The 17,241-nt window shown below is 43.7% G+C and overlaps 1 protein-coding gene across 1 annotated transcript in view; it reads left to right on the top strand.

Moving 5' to 3' along the window:
* LOC125229771 (exocyst complex component 1) overlaps positions 1-17,241 on the top strand; it is a 72,740-nt gene that overhangs the window by 18,844 nt on the left and 36,655 nt on the right. Inside the window, 4 exon segments of the mRNA XM_048134709.1 lie at positions 7,804-7,940; positions 8,135-8,251; positions 8,349-8,429; positions 8,572-8,723. Of these exon segments, the coding sequence (XP_047990666.1) occupies positions 7,804-7,940; positions 8,135-8,251; positions 8,349-8,429; positions 8,572-8,723 (487 nt within the window).

Raw genomic sequence — 17,241 nt, 5'->3', positions numbered from 1 at the left:
TTTTTGCGTTGTAGTTTCCTCGCTATAGTGAGGGGAAAAGTTTTGTGTTGCACTCGGGTGCAAATGTATTTTACTTCTCGTGTGTTCAAAAACTCGCAAGTTCAGGATTCTATTCTCGAACCACTCGCTTCGCTCGTGGTTCAACTATAGAATCCTTTCACTTGCTCGTTTTTCAATTCCACACTCGGCGTTAAAATACAACTTTGCCCCCTTGTATAACAAATAACTATTAGTTTGTTAACATATCGTTTTATGGATTCATCGCATGGCGTAATGTACCAAACCTAACCTAGCTTGATATTCTGGGGTATTTGAATTAAATAAATGTGAATAAACATTTTAGGCGACAAAATACAGGAAATAATTCATAAATTTCATTCGAAAATTCTTTCTGGCGTGGATAGATACCCATATTTAACGGATCCGTATTATCCGTTTTATCCGGATCCTATGAGACCTCGGATCCGGATCTCAAATTCAACGGATATCCGGATAATTCGGATATCCGGATATCCGGATCTCAAACCCTAGCCATGACCTACGTTTATAAGTCCGGCATTCGTCAGCTGGTGCGCGGTGACTTGATCCGCGCACAATGTTCGAACTTGACACTGTGCACAACAATAGTTATTTGTTATACAAGGGGGCAAAGTTGTATTTTAACGCCGAGTGTGGAATTGAAAAACGAGCAAGTGAAAGGATTCTATAGTTGAACCACGAGCGAAGCGAGTGGTTCGAGAATAGAATCCTGAACTTGCGAGTTTTTTAACACACGAGAAGTAAAATACATTTGCACCCGAGTGTAACACAAAACTTTTCCCCTCACTATAGCGAAGAAACTACAACGCAAAAAATGCGTTTATCACTGCTTCCAGTAGTTCCACAGGTGGTAAATCATCTTTATTACTAGATCCACCTACTTTTATCAATTTTAAAGCAGTTAATTTGACTTTATTCAAGGTCAAATTACTTTACCCACTAGTGGATAAAATGCGTTTTTACCCGCTGGTATTGAAGGACAAAACACGTGTTTCCGACCTAGTGAGGGGAAAAAATAAATATAGGTATTTAGAGCGTTACTTTCGATCCAATTATTTGTGCATGTCGTGCTGGCAGTCTTGCATCCCGATTTGTCTGATTCACAAAAACTGTTGTCGCCTTTCAATTGATAGACTGGTTTCTTGATGTAGCAGAAATAGTAAATTGCACATGCGTCATCAATGTTCTCTATGTATTTAGTCATCAAGTATCTTGCTCGCTTCAGGTGGTACTTGAAAACCTTAACACAGCCTTCCCATAATCCTCCTGCTGAAGGCCATGCGGGTGCATTGAAGTGCCAGGTGATTCCCATGTCTGATATTGCTCCCTGACATTCGGTGTTCACGACATTTTGGATTTCAAGGTATTCTTCCTTAAGTATCTTGCTAGCCTTAAGGAAGTTTCTTCCATTATCGCTGTAGATGTGCAGCGGAGTTCCTCTTCGAGCAGCCATTCTGCGCAAAGCTGCTATGAAAGCTGATGCTGTCATGTCAGATACCAGCTCGAGATGGACAGCTTTTGTAGCCATGCAGACAAACACGCAAACGTATCCTTTAGTGGTCTTGATACCGCGACCCTTGTTGGCTTTAAGGAATACGTGGCCGGTGAAGTCTACGCCAGTATGTTCAAAGGGACGAGATGGATTGCTTCTTGCTGCAGGTAAATCCCCCATGATTTGATTTCGCATGTTTGCTTTTTGTTTCTTGCAAATTACGCAGTGACGAATAAATTGTTTGGTGGCGTTGTTGCCCCCAACGATCCAATATTTATTTCGTATGAAGTTTAGGGTTGTTCGCGCAGGGCCATGAAGAGCCATTTTATGTGCGTGGTCTATGATAAGGCTAGTCAAGCGATGTTTATGCGGTAAAATGATTGGGTGTTTCATGTCAAACGTAATGTACGCGTTTCTCAATCTTCCCTTGACTCGTAGGACGCCTTCTTCGTCTATAAACGGACATAAATCGAGTATGTTGCTCTTAGTTTAAATTGATCGGCTTTTCTTCAATGCTTGGTATTCTTCTTGAAATTCGGTTTTTTGGACTCGCTTGATAATTAAGGTCGTTGCTTCTCGTAGTTCGGATAAATGCAGATAATTACTAGATTTTCTGTCTTGCTTTTTTGATATGAATCGGCGGACCCAGGCTAGTACCTGTATTAATTTTGAGAATGAGCTGTATTTGTTTATTAGTTGGTCGATGAGATTGTCTTCTGGTTCAGTATTTACCGCAACGTTCACTTGTGGTATATTTTGTTCTTCGTGGGTTGGGTAGTTCATTTGTTTATCGTATTTATCTGCTTGAAATGTTGGCAACCAGGTGGGCCCTTGCCACCATAAAGTATGTTGTTTTAGTTGTGACGCGGTAAGTCCTCTGCTTGCGCAATCCGAAGGGTTTTCTGCCGATTTAACGTAGCGCCAGCACTCGGGAGGGATGACTTCTGTGATTTGTCGCACCCTGTTGGCGACGAATGTATTCCAGCGGTTAGGATCGCCTTGCAGCCAACCCAAGACTGCGGTTGAATCCACCCAACCATAGACCTTGATATTATGGTTGTTTAAACATTGCTTTATCTTAATCATTAATTTGGCAAGAAGATGGGCTCCACACAATTCTGCTCTTGGCAATGTGACAGTTTTGCTATTCGGCACCAATCTTGATTTTCCAGCTAGTAAAACGATTTTCGTCTGGCCTTCTATGTTTATTTTGCAATAAATGACGCACGCATAAGCTTGCGGCGTCGCGTCACTGAATGCATGTAACTCGATATCGCTGACGACGTGAGTGCCGATCCATCTTTCTATTTTGAATGTGTTTATGTTATTGTTTATGTCTTCTTTAATAATTTTCCATTCCTTATGCATGTCATTAGGTATGTTGTCATCCCATTTCAGAGGAGTTGTCCACAAAAGTTGAAAAAGTAGTTTCAGTTTAGTAGATAGGGGGTGAGCCAACCCAAAGGATCGAATAATTTGGAGATTTCTGATAATAGTTGACGTTTTGTTGTATTTTGTGCGACGTCCGAAGTTGATTCCAATTTAGATTCAAAATGAAAGATGTCTTGAGAAGGGTCCCATTGGAGTCCTAATGTTTTTCTTGATTCCATCTCTTTGAAGTTGTATTTGTTTTCATCTGACTTATTTTGATAGTCAGGTCTGGACAGCTCCTGGTGGTTTGACATCCATTTTCTTAAGTAAAAACCTCCAGATTGTAGTAGCTTTTGTAATTGTTGCTGTAATTGTTTAGCTGATGAGACGGAGTGGGAGCCGTGTAGAAGGTCATCCATGTAGAAGCATTCTTCGAGGGCTTGTGCGGCTTCAGGGTAGTTGCATCTTTCGTCATGGGCTAATTGCTTTAAGGTCATCATTGCTAGGAAAGGTGCTGCTTTTTGACCGTAAGTGACTGTTGTTAGTTGGTATTCTTGTAACCTGTCTTGAGGCGAATCTCTCCAGATAATCTTCTGCAGGATCTGATCTTCTGGATGCACCCATATTTGTCGAAACATTTTCTCGATGTCGGCGATGTAGGCAACTCGATGCTGTCTCCATTTCAGAATTAGTGATAAAAGATCTTTCTGAAGGTTGGGTCCTTTGTGCATTATGTCATTAAGGCTGACTCCGGTAGAGGTGTTAGCAGATCCATTAAAAACGACTCTCAGAGCTGTTGTGGTGGAATCTCTTAAAATGCAATGATGTGGTAGATAGCAGTCACGCGTTTCACGTGTCTCATGTGATTTATTCCAATGTTGAGTCGGCGATAATGTCATATGACCCATTGATAGGTATTCATGTATGAATGACTTGTAATGTTGCGCAATATGTTTGTTTTTATTGAATTTATATTCTAACTGTCGGAATTGCGCTATAGCTTTACTTTTTGAGTGACCTAGTTTTTGCAATCCAGCCTTTTTCAGAGGGATCCGAACTTGATATCTTCCGTCTGCCAACCTTGTTGTTGTTTCCTTGTAAAATTTGACACACTCATCCTCATCACTGTTTGCGAGTGTTTTGCTTGGTATATCTTCGATTTCCCAGAATTTATGTATGTCTTCCATGTTGTTTAATACCATATTGCATTGAAAGTTTTGCGGTACTCTTCCACATATAATCCATCCTAGGTGCGTCTCTTGTACGACAAAGGGTGAATCTTTATGTTTGTACATTCCATGCATTAGAATAGTTGCGTATATCTCCGCGCCCAATAATATATCGATTGAGCTGTTGACGTTATAATCGGGGTCTGCTAGTGGTAAAGTGTCCAAAATATCCCATCTTGTTTTGGGAAACGTGAAATTGGGTAGTTTTCTTGTTAAATCCTTCATAATAAAGGCCTCGGTGCCAAAGACATATTTTTCGTCTGACGATAAACAGGTTACATACAGCATGCCTTTGCATATGTTATCCCTAAGGCCCACTCCTGTGATCACTCCCTTTCCTTGCTGTCGGGGCAACCCTAGTTGTTGAGCGGCATTTTCAGAAATCAAACACATCTGGGCCCCCGGGTCTATTAAGGCACGCATCATAAGGGGTACTCCATTTTTTCCCAGGATCTTGATCATAGCTGTAGCTAAGAGGATATTGGGGTCTTGATTGTTCTCTTCACATTGTTGGGCCACGTGTGTCCCAAATCCTTGTTGTCGACTTTGATTTCCGACCGTATTTTGCGACGCATTATTTTGATTGTAATATGCTTCGTGTAAAAGTGTATTATGATACCCGTTGCATTCTTGGCACCGTTTAGTAGAATTGCAAGGTTTGCCATGATGATTGTATAAACAATTATTACAAAGATTTAGTTTTGTAATTGTTTTCCGTTTAAGTCCTGGGGCCATGTTTTTGAACTCTGTACAGAAATAAATTCCATGTTCTTGTTGGCAAACTGGACACTTGCGCCTGTATTCTAGCCCTGGTTTATTATTTTTCGACTGGTTGCTTGTAAAATACTGATTGAAACGGCTTGATTTGTTTTGATTATTAGATGTTGACGTTGTATTAAAACTTGTTCGAGTAATGGCGGCTTCTTGTTTGCGCCGTGATGATTCCATAGCGGTGAATTTTCCCTCCAAAAATGACAAGAACTCCTTTAACGACGGTAGTTCTCTCGGTTGTTTCAGAGCTGTTAGGTATTCGTTATGAGTTTCGGTATCCAATTTCTGCTGCAATAAATGGACTAATATCGGATCCCACGTTTCAATGTTGACTCCTAGGTTTTTTATGCCGTTCAAACTTTCTATAGTGACGTCATGTAGCCGCTTGACGTAGGTTGACGTAGCTTGTTGCATCACTGGAATGTTCATGATGTTGTTTATGTGAGTCGTAAATATTAATTTTTTGTTGTTATACCGATGGTTTAATATTTCCCAGCACGTAGTATAATTATCTGAACTAATGGGTAGGTGTTGTATAAGTCTTTCCGGTTCACCTTTGATCTTGCTTTTCAGGAATTGCATCTTTTGTGCGTTAGACAAACATGTATTATTGTGGATAGCTTCGGTAAATAAATCTTTGAACGAGACCCATTGTTGATAGTGACCATGAAATATGGGGATGTCTAGACGTGGGGTAGACTTTTCTATGTGCGACGTTGACCACAATTTGCTGTTAATCTGCCTCTTCATGGTGGCATGTTCGTTTTCATATTTCGTAAAGATGGCTTCGTAGTCCTCGTCCGTTCCCCCGAGTTCACTATCTATCTCCCAGTGCAGCGAATCGATGGCATCCCAGCGAGCATCCAGAGACTTTATGATATCTTCAAACTCCCATTTTTCGCTAACACTGTCTAGCTTGATATTAGCCAGTGTTCGGGCTAACGCCTTGAAATTGCTACTTTGCTTGCGTAACATTTCGTCTAACTTGCTATTATTTCCTTGCGAGGTAAATGAAGGTTCATGCTGGTTTTTATCGCTTACGGATGCTGGCAATGACGTCTTGGCTACTCCTGTTTGTTGTCTTGGTATCGGTTGTATGTTGTGGGAACCACCTTGAGGTTCAGTGATTTCTGATGGCGAGGAAATGGAAGGGAAAGCTGACTGGATTAATTCTCTTGTTTTTTGATAGGTATCGTACGTTTCTTCATAAAGATTTTTGCAGAAGTAGGTATGATTAGGATTGTCGTACTCACGTAACTTTCCATCATTTTTGTTGAATTCCTCCCAGAGTAAGTCCAGAGAAGATAATTTCCTCTGCAGGTTGGTTTCCGTCTTACGGTCTTGACTATCTTTCTTGAAATTGATTCTTGCTTGCTTGATGGCTGTTTGTAGTCGAATCTGGTCTTGATACAGATCCTCCATATTTTTGTGTCTTGATAACTAGGTACCTAGATTATTATGAAGATGACTTGTCATAAAACAACTTGATAATTGACGATGATATTCTTGCTTAATCACCTTTCTTGATATGAGTAGTTGTGTACACTTTTCTTGATTTTTTTTTTGTTGCCTTGTTGCTTGATTAGTGGATCCTATTTGTCGTCTCACTTGATTTTGATTGTTTGACCTTGTTGTCTCACTGGATGTTTTGATGATCACTTGTTCACTTGTTTGATTCACTGACCTTGTTGTCTTGCTTAGACCTTGTTGTCCTGATAATTCCTTGATTTCTTGATGCCTTGCTCGGTTCGAAGGACCATTAATGTTAAAGTACTTGCTTACTCTAACATTTACTTGATAGGTTGATTTAAGAGTTAACTCAAAGACGTTCTCGAGAAATACTTGCTTTATTGTAATGATTGTACTGTCTAGACAGAATAGAATCGAATGAATAGAGTGCAATAAAAGAGTAGGCATTTACCTAATTGTAGTGTTTATATACAAACTAAATGCTGATGGTGCAATCAATCACATGACTGGTAAAAACAATAATCACATGATTCTTTACTCGATGACGCATGTGCAATTTACTTGTACATCCGGCTCGATCCGGATCCGGATCCGGATCCGGCTCTTGATCATGAATGTTCTCTATGTATTTAGTACTTGTATATTATGTATACCGTTGTCTGAGTACCCACAACACAAGCTTTCTTGAGCTTACCGTGGGACTAAGTCAATCTGTGAAAAAATAATATTTATGTATATGATATATGTATCTGTTTTTCTTTCTATTTTAGTTTCTTATTTAACTCTCGGGTTTAAGAAGATTGCTATATTGTATTGGTAGTGTAATATTATTATGTAATTTATTAGTAGTCAACTAGTCATAATTAATTGAGTATAGTTAATGTTTTTATGTGGGTCTATTTAATGATGGTAGGGATAACCTTGACTTTTATAATGTTAAATTTTTATCTTTTCACCAATAAAGGCATACGTTGCGGAATTTTTAAGTAGTCTATACTGTGTACTTGTTCGCGGTTGGCATGGCAACGAATTCGAATTTGGCACGCTTCTACTCATTCGTGAATTATTTTATTTTATTTTCTTACATAATAATCTATAATTCAAACTTTAAAAAATATATTGTGAGTTGTGAGGTACATAATTTATGTTAAACAATGTAAAATACATCAAAAAAATATGAAAAAATTGTCAAGATAAATATTTGTTTCATAATAGCAATCATTCTTATTATTGTTATCCTTATTCATTGCTATATTGTGATTATTTACAAGAATAAACCCACAAACCGGCCAATCTCGCGAGATCTCGAAATTGGCGAGATCTCGCGAGATTGGTTTCATGAATTCCCGAGATCTCGCCTGGGCCCCAATCTCGACGAGATTGCATTCCCTATACATACCCTACACATATTTTAATATAAGTGAAACGCAGGCAACGAGGCGGCGTCGGCGCCGGCGGCGGGCGCGGCGGGCGCGGCGCGCGCGCACCACGCCGACCTGCTGCCGTACGCGCCCTTCATGCGCTGGCTCAAGGACATGGACGAGAAGGCCTACGACGCGCTCACCAAAGTATGTAGCACGTTTCCGGTTCCAAATTGTATTCAAACACAATTTTTCAGAAATCAATTCTGCTATTTAAATAATACTAGTACCTGATCCTCTCTTACGTATTCGATTGTACTGTCAAACCTGCTGAATAGTATTCGATATAGTCTGCCCGACGCGACGCTACCTATTATAATGATGGACTTGCCTTTTGCTAGGTGTACGTGGGCACGTGGTCGCGCGTGTACGAGCGCGAGGCGCGCGCGGCGTGCGAGGCGGCCCGCGCCGCGCCGCCGCCGCCGCACGCCGCCGCCGCCGACACGCCGCTCGACGCCGTGAGTATGCAGCTGCAGCTCCAGCTCCAGCGCAGAACCCATAACACTCTACCGTGGGAAGCAATTTGTGACCTGTACACACGATGCGTGTTCGCAGGTGCTGACGGTGGTGGAGAACATTTGCAACGCAGAGCAAGACTTCTGCTCACAGTTCTTTTTCCTGGACGTCGATGTCAAGGTAGGCGGTCGTAACTATTTCTAATTCTAATATCGGCCTATGTTATATTAATATTAGAAAAATTCAAGATAAAAACGATTCAAAGAGATTATAATTAAGTTTAATAGTGTTAGTTAGTCGTAGGTGTCGTTTTGTTTGTCAGAGCGAGGGCAGCGACGGCGGCAGCGAGGCGAGCGAGGAGGCGGCGGCGCGGCGCGGCGCGGGCGCGGAGGCGCGCCGCATGATGGCCGAGCTGTTCCCCGCGCTCGAGGCCGAGCTGCTGGCGCTCGTGGCGCACCTCGAGCGACAACCCTAGTATGTGTCTCGTTAGAGTGAGGTCAGCGGCGCGGGCGCGGAGGCGCGCCGCATGATGGCCGAGCTGTTCCCCGCGCTCGAGGCCGAGCTGCTGGCGCTCGTGGCGCACCTCGAGCGACAACCCTAGTATGTGTCTCGTTAGAGTGAGGTCAGCGGCGCGGGCGCGGAGGCGCGCCGCATGATGGCCGAGCTGTTCCCCGCGCTCGAGGCCGAGCTGCTGGCGCTCGTGGCGCACCTCGAGCGACAACCCTAGTATGTGTCTCGTTAGAGTGAGGTCAGCGGCGCGGGCGCGGAGGCGCGCCGCATGATGGCCGAGCTGTTCCCCGCGCTCGAGGCCGAGCTGCTGGCGCTCGTGGCGCACCTCGAGCGACAACCCTAGTATGTGTCTCGTTAGAGTGAGGTCAGCGGCGCGGGCGCGGAGGCGCGCCGCATGATGGCCGAGCTGTTCCCCGCGCTCGAGGCCGAGCTGCTGGCGCTCGTGGCGCACCTCGAGCGACAACCCTAGTATGTGTCTCGTTAGAGTGAGGTCAGCGGCGCGGGCGCGGAGGCGCGCCGCATGATGGCCGAGCTGTTCCCCGCGCTCGAGGCCGAGCTGCTGGCGCTCGTGGCGCACCTCGAGCGACAACCCTAGTATGTGTCTCGTTAGAGTGAGGTCAGCGGCGCGGGCGCGGAGGCGCGCCGCATGATGGCCGAGCTGTTCCCCGCGCTCGAGGCCGAGCTGCTGGCGCTCGTGGCGCACCTCGAGCGACAACCCTAGTATGTGTCTCGTTAGAGTGAGGTCAGCGGCGCGGGCGCGGAGGCGCGCCGCATGATGGCCGAGCTGTTCCCCGCGCTCGAGGCCGAGCTGCTGGCGCTCGTGGCGCACCTCGAGCGACAACCCTAGTATGTGTCTCGTTAGAGTGAGGTCAGCGGCGCGGGCGCGGAGGCGCGCCGCATGATGGCCGAGCTGTTCCCCGCGCTCGAGGCCGAGCTGCTGGCGCTCGTGGCGCACCTCGAGCGACAACCCTAGTATGTGTCTCGTTAGAGTGAGGTCAGCGGCGCGGGCGCGGAGGCGCGCCGCATGATGGCCGAGCTGTTCCCCGCGCTCGAGGCCGAGCTGCTGGCGCTCGTGGCGCACCTCGAGCGACAACCCTAGTATGTGTCTCGTTAGAGTGAGGTCAGCGGCGCGGGCGCGGAGGCGCGCCGCATGATGGCCGAGCTGTTCCCCGCGCTCGAGGCCGAGCTGCTGGCGCTCGTGGCGCACCTCGAGCGACAACCCTAGTATGTGTCTCGTTAGAGTGAGGTCAGCGGCGCGGGCGCGGAGGCGCGCCGCATGATGGCCGAGCTGTTCCCCGCGCTCGAGGCCGAGCTGCTGGCGCTCGTGGCGCACCTCGAGCGACAACCCTAGTATGTGTCTCGTTAGAGTGAGGTCAGCGGCGCGGGCGCGGAGGCGCGCCGCATGATGGCCGAGCTGTTCCCCGCGCTCGAGGCCGAGCTGCTGGCGCTCGTGGCGCACCTCGAGCGACAACCCTAGTATGTGTCTCGTTAGAGTGAGGTCAGCGGCGCGGGCGCGGAGGCGCGCCGCATGATGGCCGAGCTGTTCCCCGCGCTCGAGGCCGAGCTGCTGGCGCTCGTGGCGCACCTCGAGCGACAACCCTAGTATGTGTCTCGTTAGAGTGAGGTCAGCGGCGCGGGCGCGGAGGCGCGCCGCATGATGGCCGAGCTGTTCCCCGCGCTCGAGGCCGAGCTGCTGGCGCTCGTGGCGCACCTCGAGCGACAACCCTAGTATGTGTCTCGTTAGAGTGAGGTCAGCGGCGCGGGCGCGGAGGCGCGCCGCATGATGGCCGAGCTGTTCCCCGCGCTCGAGGCCGAGCTGCTGGCGCTCGTGGCGCACCTCGAGCGACAACCCTAGTATGTGTCTCGTTAGAGTGAGGTCAGCGGCGCGGGCGCGGAGGCGCGCCGCATGATGGCCGAGCTGTTCCCCGCGCTCGAGGCCGAGCTGCTGGCGCTCGTGGCGCACCTCGAGCGACAACCCTAGTATGTGTCTCGTTAGAGTGAGGTCAGCGGCGCGGGCGCGGAGGCGCGCCGCATGATGGCCGAGCTGTTCCCCGCGCTCGAGGCCGAGCTGCTGGCGCTCGTGGCGCACCTCGAGCGACAACCCTAGTATGTGTCTCGTTAGAGTGAGGTCAGCGGCGCGGGCGCGGAGGCGCGCCGCATGATGGCCGAGCTGTTCCCCGCGCTCGAGGCCGAGCTGCTGGCGCTCGTGGCGCACCTCGAGCGACAACCCTAGTATGTGTCTCGTTAGAGTGAGGTCAGCGGCGCGGGCGCGGAGGCGCGCCGCATGATGGCCGAGCTGTTCCCCGCGCTCGAGGCCGAGCTGCTGGCGCTCGTGGCGCACCTCGAGCGACAACCCTAGTATGCGCCGCCTTAGGCCGTTTTCACATTATCCGATCCGATATCGGACACGACGACGACGATAGCCTGTGTGGTGACGGGTAAACAATTTCACCACCCCCTTTTTTCCCGTGGGTGTCGTCGAAGGCGACTATGGGATATGGGTTAAATTGTGGCGTAGGCGAGAGGCTGGCAACCTGTCACTGCAATGTCACAGTTTCGTTTTCTTTCAACCCCTTATTTGCCAAGAGTGGCACTGAAGCTTCAATAGTTTCATGTGTTCTGCCTACCCCTTTATGGGATATAGGCGTGATTGTATGTATGTATATCGGATGTAGGACCGACATCCTACATCCGATAAACGCTTCCGATAGTGTCGGATGTCGGACCGATAAAACGCATTGTTCCAAATCAATGGAGTATGATTTTGTATCAAAAAAAAACTTTTTTTAAAGTTTTATATTTAATAATTATAAGCACTATAAGTATTTCAAATATTTTATTGTTAAGTTAAAATAACGAGCATAAAAATACTCAAGAGTGGCAAAATAAATATTTTTACATTTAACTATATCTACTAAAAGATGAAAAAATTAGTATCCGCAATTCGGACCGATGTATTACAATCTTTTTTTTTTTCAATCGAAATAAAGCTAGGAACATACTACGCGGACGTCCGTCGTAAATCGACCGCGACCGATCAGTGTGCACGGAACAAAACATCCAGCGAGCCAGATTTCGATTTGACGTCCATGCGCTCAAGGCCACGTCCACGTCCGTCGACCGATAGTTAAAATAAATAAATAAATAGATAAATATTATAGGACATTCTTACACAGATTGACTGAGGCCCACGGTAAGCTCAAGAAGGCTTGTATTGTGGGTACTCAGACAACGATATATTTAATATATAAATACTTATATACATAGAAAACATCCATGACTCAGGAACAAATATCTGTGCTCATCACACAAATAAATGCCCTTACCGGGATTCGAACCCAGGACCGCGGCGCAGCAGGCAGGGTCACTACTACTAGTACTACTACTACTAGTTTGCACGGTTAAGTGTATATTCATTTTCCAGATCCCCGTCCGCGGTCGATTTACGACGGACGTCCGCGTAGTATGTTCCTAGCTTTTTATTCAATTCAAAATATCTTTATTCATGTAGGCCTAGTTACAAGCTCTTATGAATAGTTCATCTTTAATCATTAACAGCTCTTTAATAGACGCCATTTTTGTCACGCACATTACTACAAACGTATACCTACATTATATACGCACACACATAAATATTATCGTCCGACAGCTGGCGGGGGGTCCGGCATGCCAAAAATGACGGAAGCGTCCTGCCGATATCGGCAGATCGATGGTGCCTCGGACAAAAACTGTTGTAGGAGAGTGCCATCTGTATTAAATCCGCAATTTTTGCGTTTTATATCGTTTTTTAGTACCTAATAATCTTATACTTTTAAACGAGCAATTATTGTATATTTATTTATTTATATATACCGACGATCTCGGAAACCGCTCTAACGATTTCGCTGAAATTTGTTATGTGGGGGTTTTCGGGGGTGAAAAATCGATCTAACTTATCCTTAGGTCCCGGAAAACGCGAATTTTCGAGTTTTCATGCGTTTTTCTTCGCGCGCCATCTCGTGTGCAGTAGTTGTATTGTTAAGACAGAATTCTTTCGGTCGATGTAAGTACTATTTATTATAAAGACTAGATGGCGACACAGATCAAGGCCTCGTATACGAAACAACAAACATTAAGTAACTTATAATTCGCGGGCGAGGTGTTATAATTTTTTCAAGTCATTTCATATTAATGAAAAGAATACTTAACACGAATAGAAAAATTCACTATTTGAGCTTTTGTGGTGAAACGCGCGCCATCTCGTGTGGAGTAGTTGTGTTGTTAAGACAGAATTCTTTCGGTCGATGTAAGTACTATTTAAGATAAAACTAGATGGCGACACAGGTCAAGGATGCGAAACAACAAACATTGACTAACTTATGAATCTTATGATTCGCGGGTGACAAAACATACGTATTCATTAAGTGTTTTAATTATTATTACAAATTTTAAGCTTCTTCCATTATCTCAGTACTATTTTAAAACTCAATACTTCAAACAGAAGTGCTTTACATTCTAGAATTATCCGGAAATAATAGGCACATACCGCCATCTCTATTTGAGCTTTTGTGGCAAAACGCGCGCCATCTCGTGTGGAGTAGTTGTGTTGTTAAGACATGTATTGGTCGAAGCTATTGGTGCATGTTCTATTCGGTAGGGATGTAGTAGAGTTTAATAAATGAAACACATGTTGACTCTCCAAGGCATCAATATGTAATGTCGATTAGAATACAGATAGAATAAGCTGATCATTATGAGTAATACAGTTTCCATATATAAAGCATCTAGCCTACTTAATCTAATTAGGTATGCTTACACATCACACCTTCCCCCCTATTTTTTTTTTTTTTTTTTTTTTAGAAAAGAAAAAAAAAAAAAATATTACACAAAAAAAATCATGTTTAACAAACTTTCAAATTAACCTACAATAAAAATACAGGTCAATCACTTTTATGTGTTATTGTATAATACGACACGCTCATAATTATGGTGAGGTGATTACTCTCTTAGGTTACGATAACAATAATATAATGAAATGTGACGCACACCTGGTGCACCGATGAGTCAATGATTATGACTAACTTATTACTAGCATAACTCGTTACATAAAATAAGGAATAGTTCTATTTTTATGGATTACATTTTGTTTATTTCCTATAGAAACTTTTACATTAACATCCATGTCTTCAATAACAGAGTATGGACCTAAATACACTGGGTCCATTTTTTCACGTCCTTCTTTTTTCACTAATAATAAATCGCCTATTTTATACTTAATTGGATTACATGTTTTATCATATCTTTCTTTTCTTAACTGCTTTGACATAATTAAATTATTTCTGGCGTCTTCCTGAGCCTTTTGCAATCTATACCTTAAAGCTATCGGATAATCATCGAAGTTATACACAGGATCTATATTATTATTAGTTATATTAGTTGGTAAATTACAAAGTTTTCCGAATACTAATTCGAAGGGAGTATACTTAGTTTCAGAATGCATAGTCGTGTTATAACTGAAGCACCAGAATTGAAGCCAGTTGCTCCATTCGTGAGCCTGGTTATCCGTCTGGATTCTGAGGAAAGCTCCCAGGGCCTTATGAGAGTTCTCCAAAGAACCGAGACTCTCATGGTGATATGCCGTGGATTGTATCTGATTTATTTTTAACAATTTACACGTATTTCGCATAGTTGAAGAAATAAATTCAGAACCTCGGTCTGTTGCTATCTCGCGCGGGATGCCGTAATGTAAAATAAAACCTTCAACGAATGCTCGCGCGACCGTTTCGGTCTCTTTATTGGGTAATGGGTAAGCCCATACGTACTTAGTGAGCTCGCACTGTATCGTCAATATGTAACTATACCCGTTGTTATCTTTAGTTAAAGGGCCAACTAGATCTAGATACACTTTTTCACATGCCGATGTGGCTGTGGTAGTAATAGACATCGGTTCTTTTATGTGTTTATGGAATTTTTGCTTTTGGCATTTATCGCATTTTTTTACAAAAGCTTTTATGTCATTTTCCATGCTTGGCCAGTAGTAGTGACGTTTTATATTATTCGTCATCCTACGCATACCCGCGTGTCCGCTAGTGGGTAAGATATGAAAATCATTCATGATGACTCGCCTGTCATCTTTATTCTTTACTTCTTTTGCACCCTTTATAATACATAGTCGTGGCCCGGACCACTTACTTATATTTTTTATATGTTGAGCTAGCTCTTTGATAATCTTTTCATTGTCTTTGTTTTTAATAACGCATATTTCGTTAATGTTTATAATATTGCAGAAAGCTTCCAATTCCCTCATGAAGAAAGCTCGTTTCATACATGATAGGGATACTGGTGCAACGCTAATAAGTGACAATGAGGGTGTATATACAAACGTATTGTTTCTGCTATAAATACAATCATTCATTTTCGCACACTTGCGATACTCTTCTGAATTAAAACTTAATTGTGTTGAATTGTTAGGTTTTTTAGAATTTCGGCCACGTTTGGGTGATCAATCCAACCGTTTTGGAAATCCGTAGTGCCGGCATTTTTTTGCCTTTCTTTCTCTTCCATTCGCTTCTTTTGCCCACGTGTTGTTACGAACATAACTCTTTCACTCATGTCTTTCAGCTGTTCACTAGTTATCTCAACCCTTGATAATGCGTCTGCAGCCACATTATCTTTACCTTTCAAATACTCTACCACAAAATCGTACTCCTGTAAATACAATTTGAACTTGGTTAGGCGGCTGGAGGGATCCTTCATGTTAAATAAATAGACTAACGGCCTATGATCCGTAATTACTCTGAAACGTCGTCCAAATAAATAAGGTCTGAAATATTTTATTCCCCACAAAATAGCTAAAAGCTCTTTCTCAATGGTGGGATAATTTTTCTCCGCTTTGTTCAGGGGTCTACTGGCGTAAGCAACAGGTAAACCATCTCCGTTTGATAAAACGCAGCCTATCGCTATCCCTGACGCATCGGTGTGTATTCTAAACTCGTTATCTTCTGAAAAGTTAGGATATTGTAGCAATGGTGGGTTACTCATTGCTGTTTTTAGGGTATTAAATGCATCTGAACATTCATTAGTCCATACAAAGTCTACGTTTTTTTTAAATAAATTATTTATTGGCTGAGCTATTTCGGCAAACTTCGGAATAAATTTTCTGTAATAGTTCGCAAACGCTACGAACCTTCTAGCTTCATCTTCATTTTTTGGAGTTGGATAATTTTTAATCGCTAAAATTTTGCTTGGATCTGGTTTGATTCCATCTGACGTAACTAAATGGCCTAAATATAAAATTTCCTTTTTTAGAAACGTACATTTTAGTGGGTTAAGTTTAAAGTTGACTTTCCTCAGCCTCGAAAATACGTCTATTAAATTTTTGCTATGCTCCTGAAGATTTCGTCCCATGACGATAATATCGTCAAGGTAAACGATACATTGTAAGTAATTCAAACCCGTCATTGCAACTGTCATCGCTCTGCTAAACGCACTAGCACTCGTTTTTAGACCCATTGGGAGGCGCTTCATTTGGTAGTGCTTATCAGCCAAAAATGCCGTGTATTGCCTACTCTTAGGGTCGAGTTTTACTTGATAGTATCCTTGATTAAGGTCCAAGGTGCTGAAATAAATTGCACCAGACAGTGAATCCAATATCTCGGTAATATTCGGTAATGGAAATTTGTCATTCTCTATACGCTCGTTAACTTTTCTGTAGTCAATTACGACCCTCCATTTCTTTTCCCCGCTGGAATCTGCTTTTTTAGGTACTATTAACAAAGGACTAGCCCATTCCGAATAGGACTCTTCGATTATGTCATCTCGTAACATTTGATCGATTTGTTTTTTAATTTCCGCTTTTTGAGAGTGAGGCAATCTGTATGGCTTACTGTAAACTGGAGATTCATTAGGCTTTAAATGGATTTTTTGTTCGTAAAGGTTCATGGTATTCAGCTTATCACCTGGTAGGTGAAAAATATCGGCAAACTTAGCGCAAATACTTGAGATGCTGGCGTTTTCTTCCGAATTTAAATAATTCAATTTTAACAAAGAAAGCAACAGTTTCACTCTTTCGGCGTTATTTGGACATTCATCAAAATTAAGAACGTCAAATTCCTCCAGTCGCCTAATTTCGGGAGTAACACACTTAATCCTCACAACCTGCTCTCGCGTGTTCAATAGTTTAACAGTCAAATTACCATCCGTACTTCTAGACAAAGAATTTGCTATGAAAATACCCTCGCATACTTCGCTGGCATAAACAACAAAATCTCCCGCGACATTAATGGGAACTTTTACAAAAATTTCACTTCGCGAAGGTAACTCAATGAATGATTGTTCGTTACTGCTATGTGTAGAGTAAACGCGTACCGGTATAAAGGATGTGCGGTTACCGTTTTTCAATTTCAAAACGTCCGTTTCAAAATCTATATTGCCTCTATATTTTTTTAAGAAATCCTGACCCAGGATCCCGTCCGCGTCAACCGGTAAATTTTCAAAAACATGA

Source organism: Leguminivora glycinivorella, chromosome 9 (assembly GCF_023078275.1).
Source record: "Leguminivora glycinivorella isolate SPB_JAAS2020 chromosome 9, LegGlyc_1.1, whole genome shotgun sequence".
Lineage (NCBI taxonomy): Eukaryota > Metazoa > Arthropoda > Insecta > Lepidoptera > Tortricidae > Leguminivora > Leguminivora glycinivorella.
Note: the sequence above shows the minus strand (reverse complement) of the source record. Positions and strands in the feature narration are given on the sequence as shown.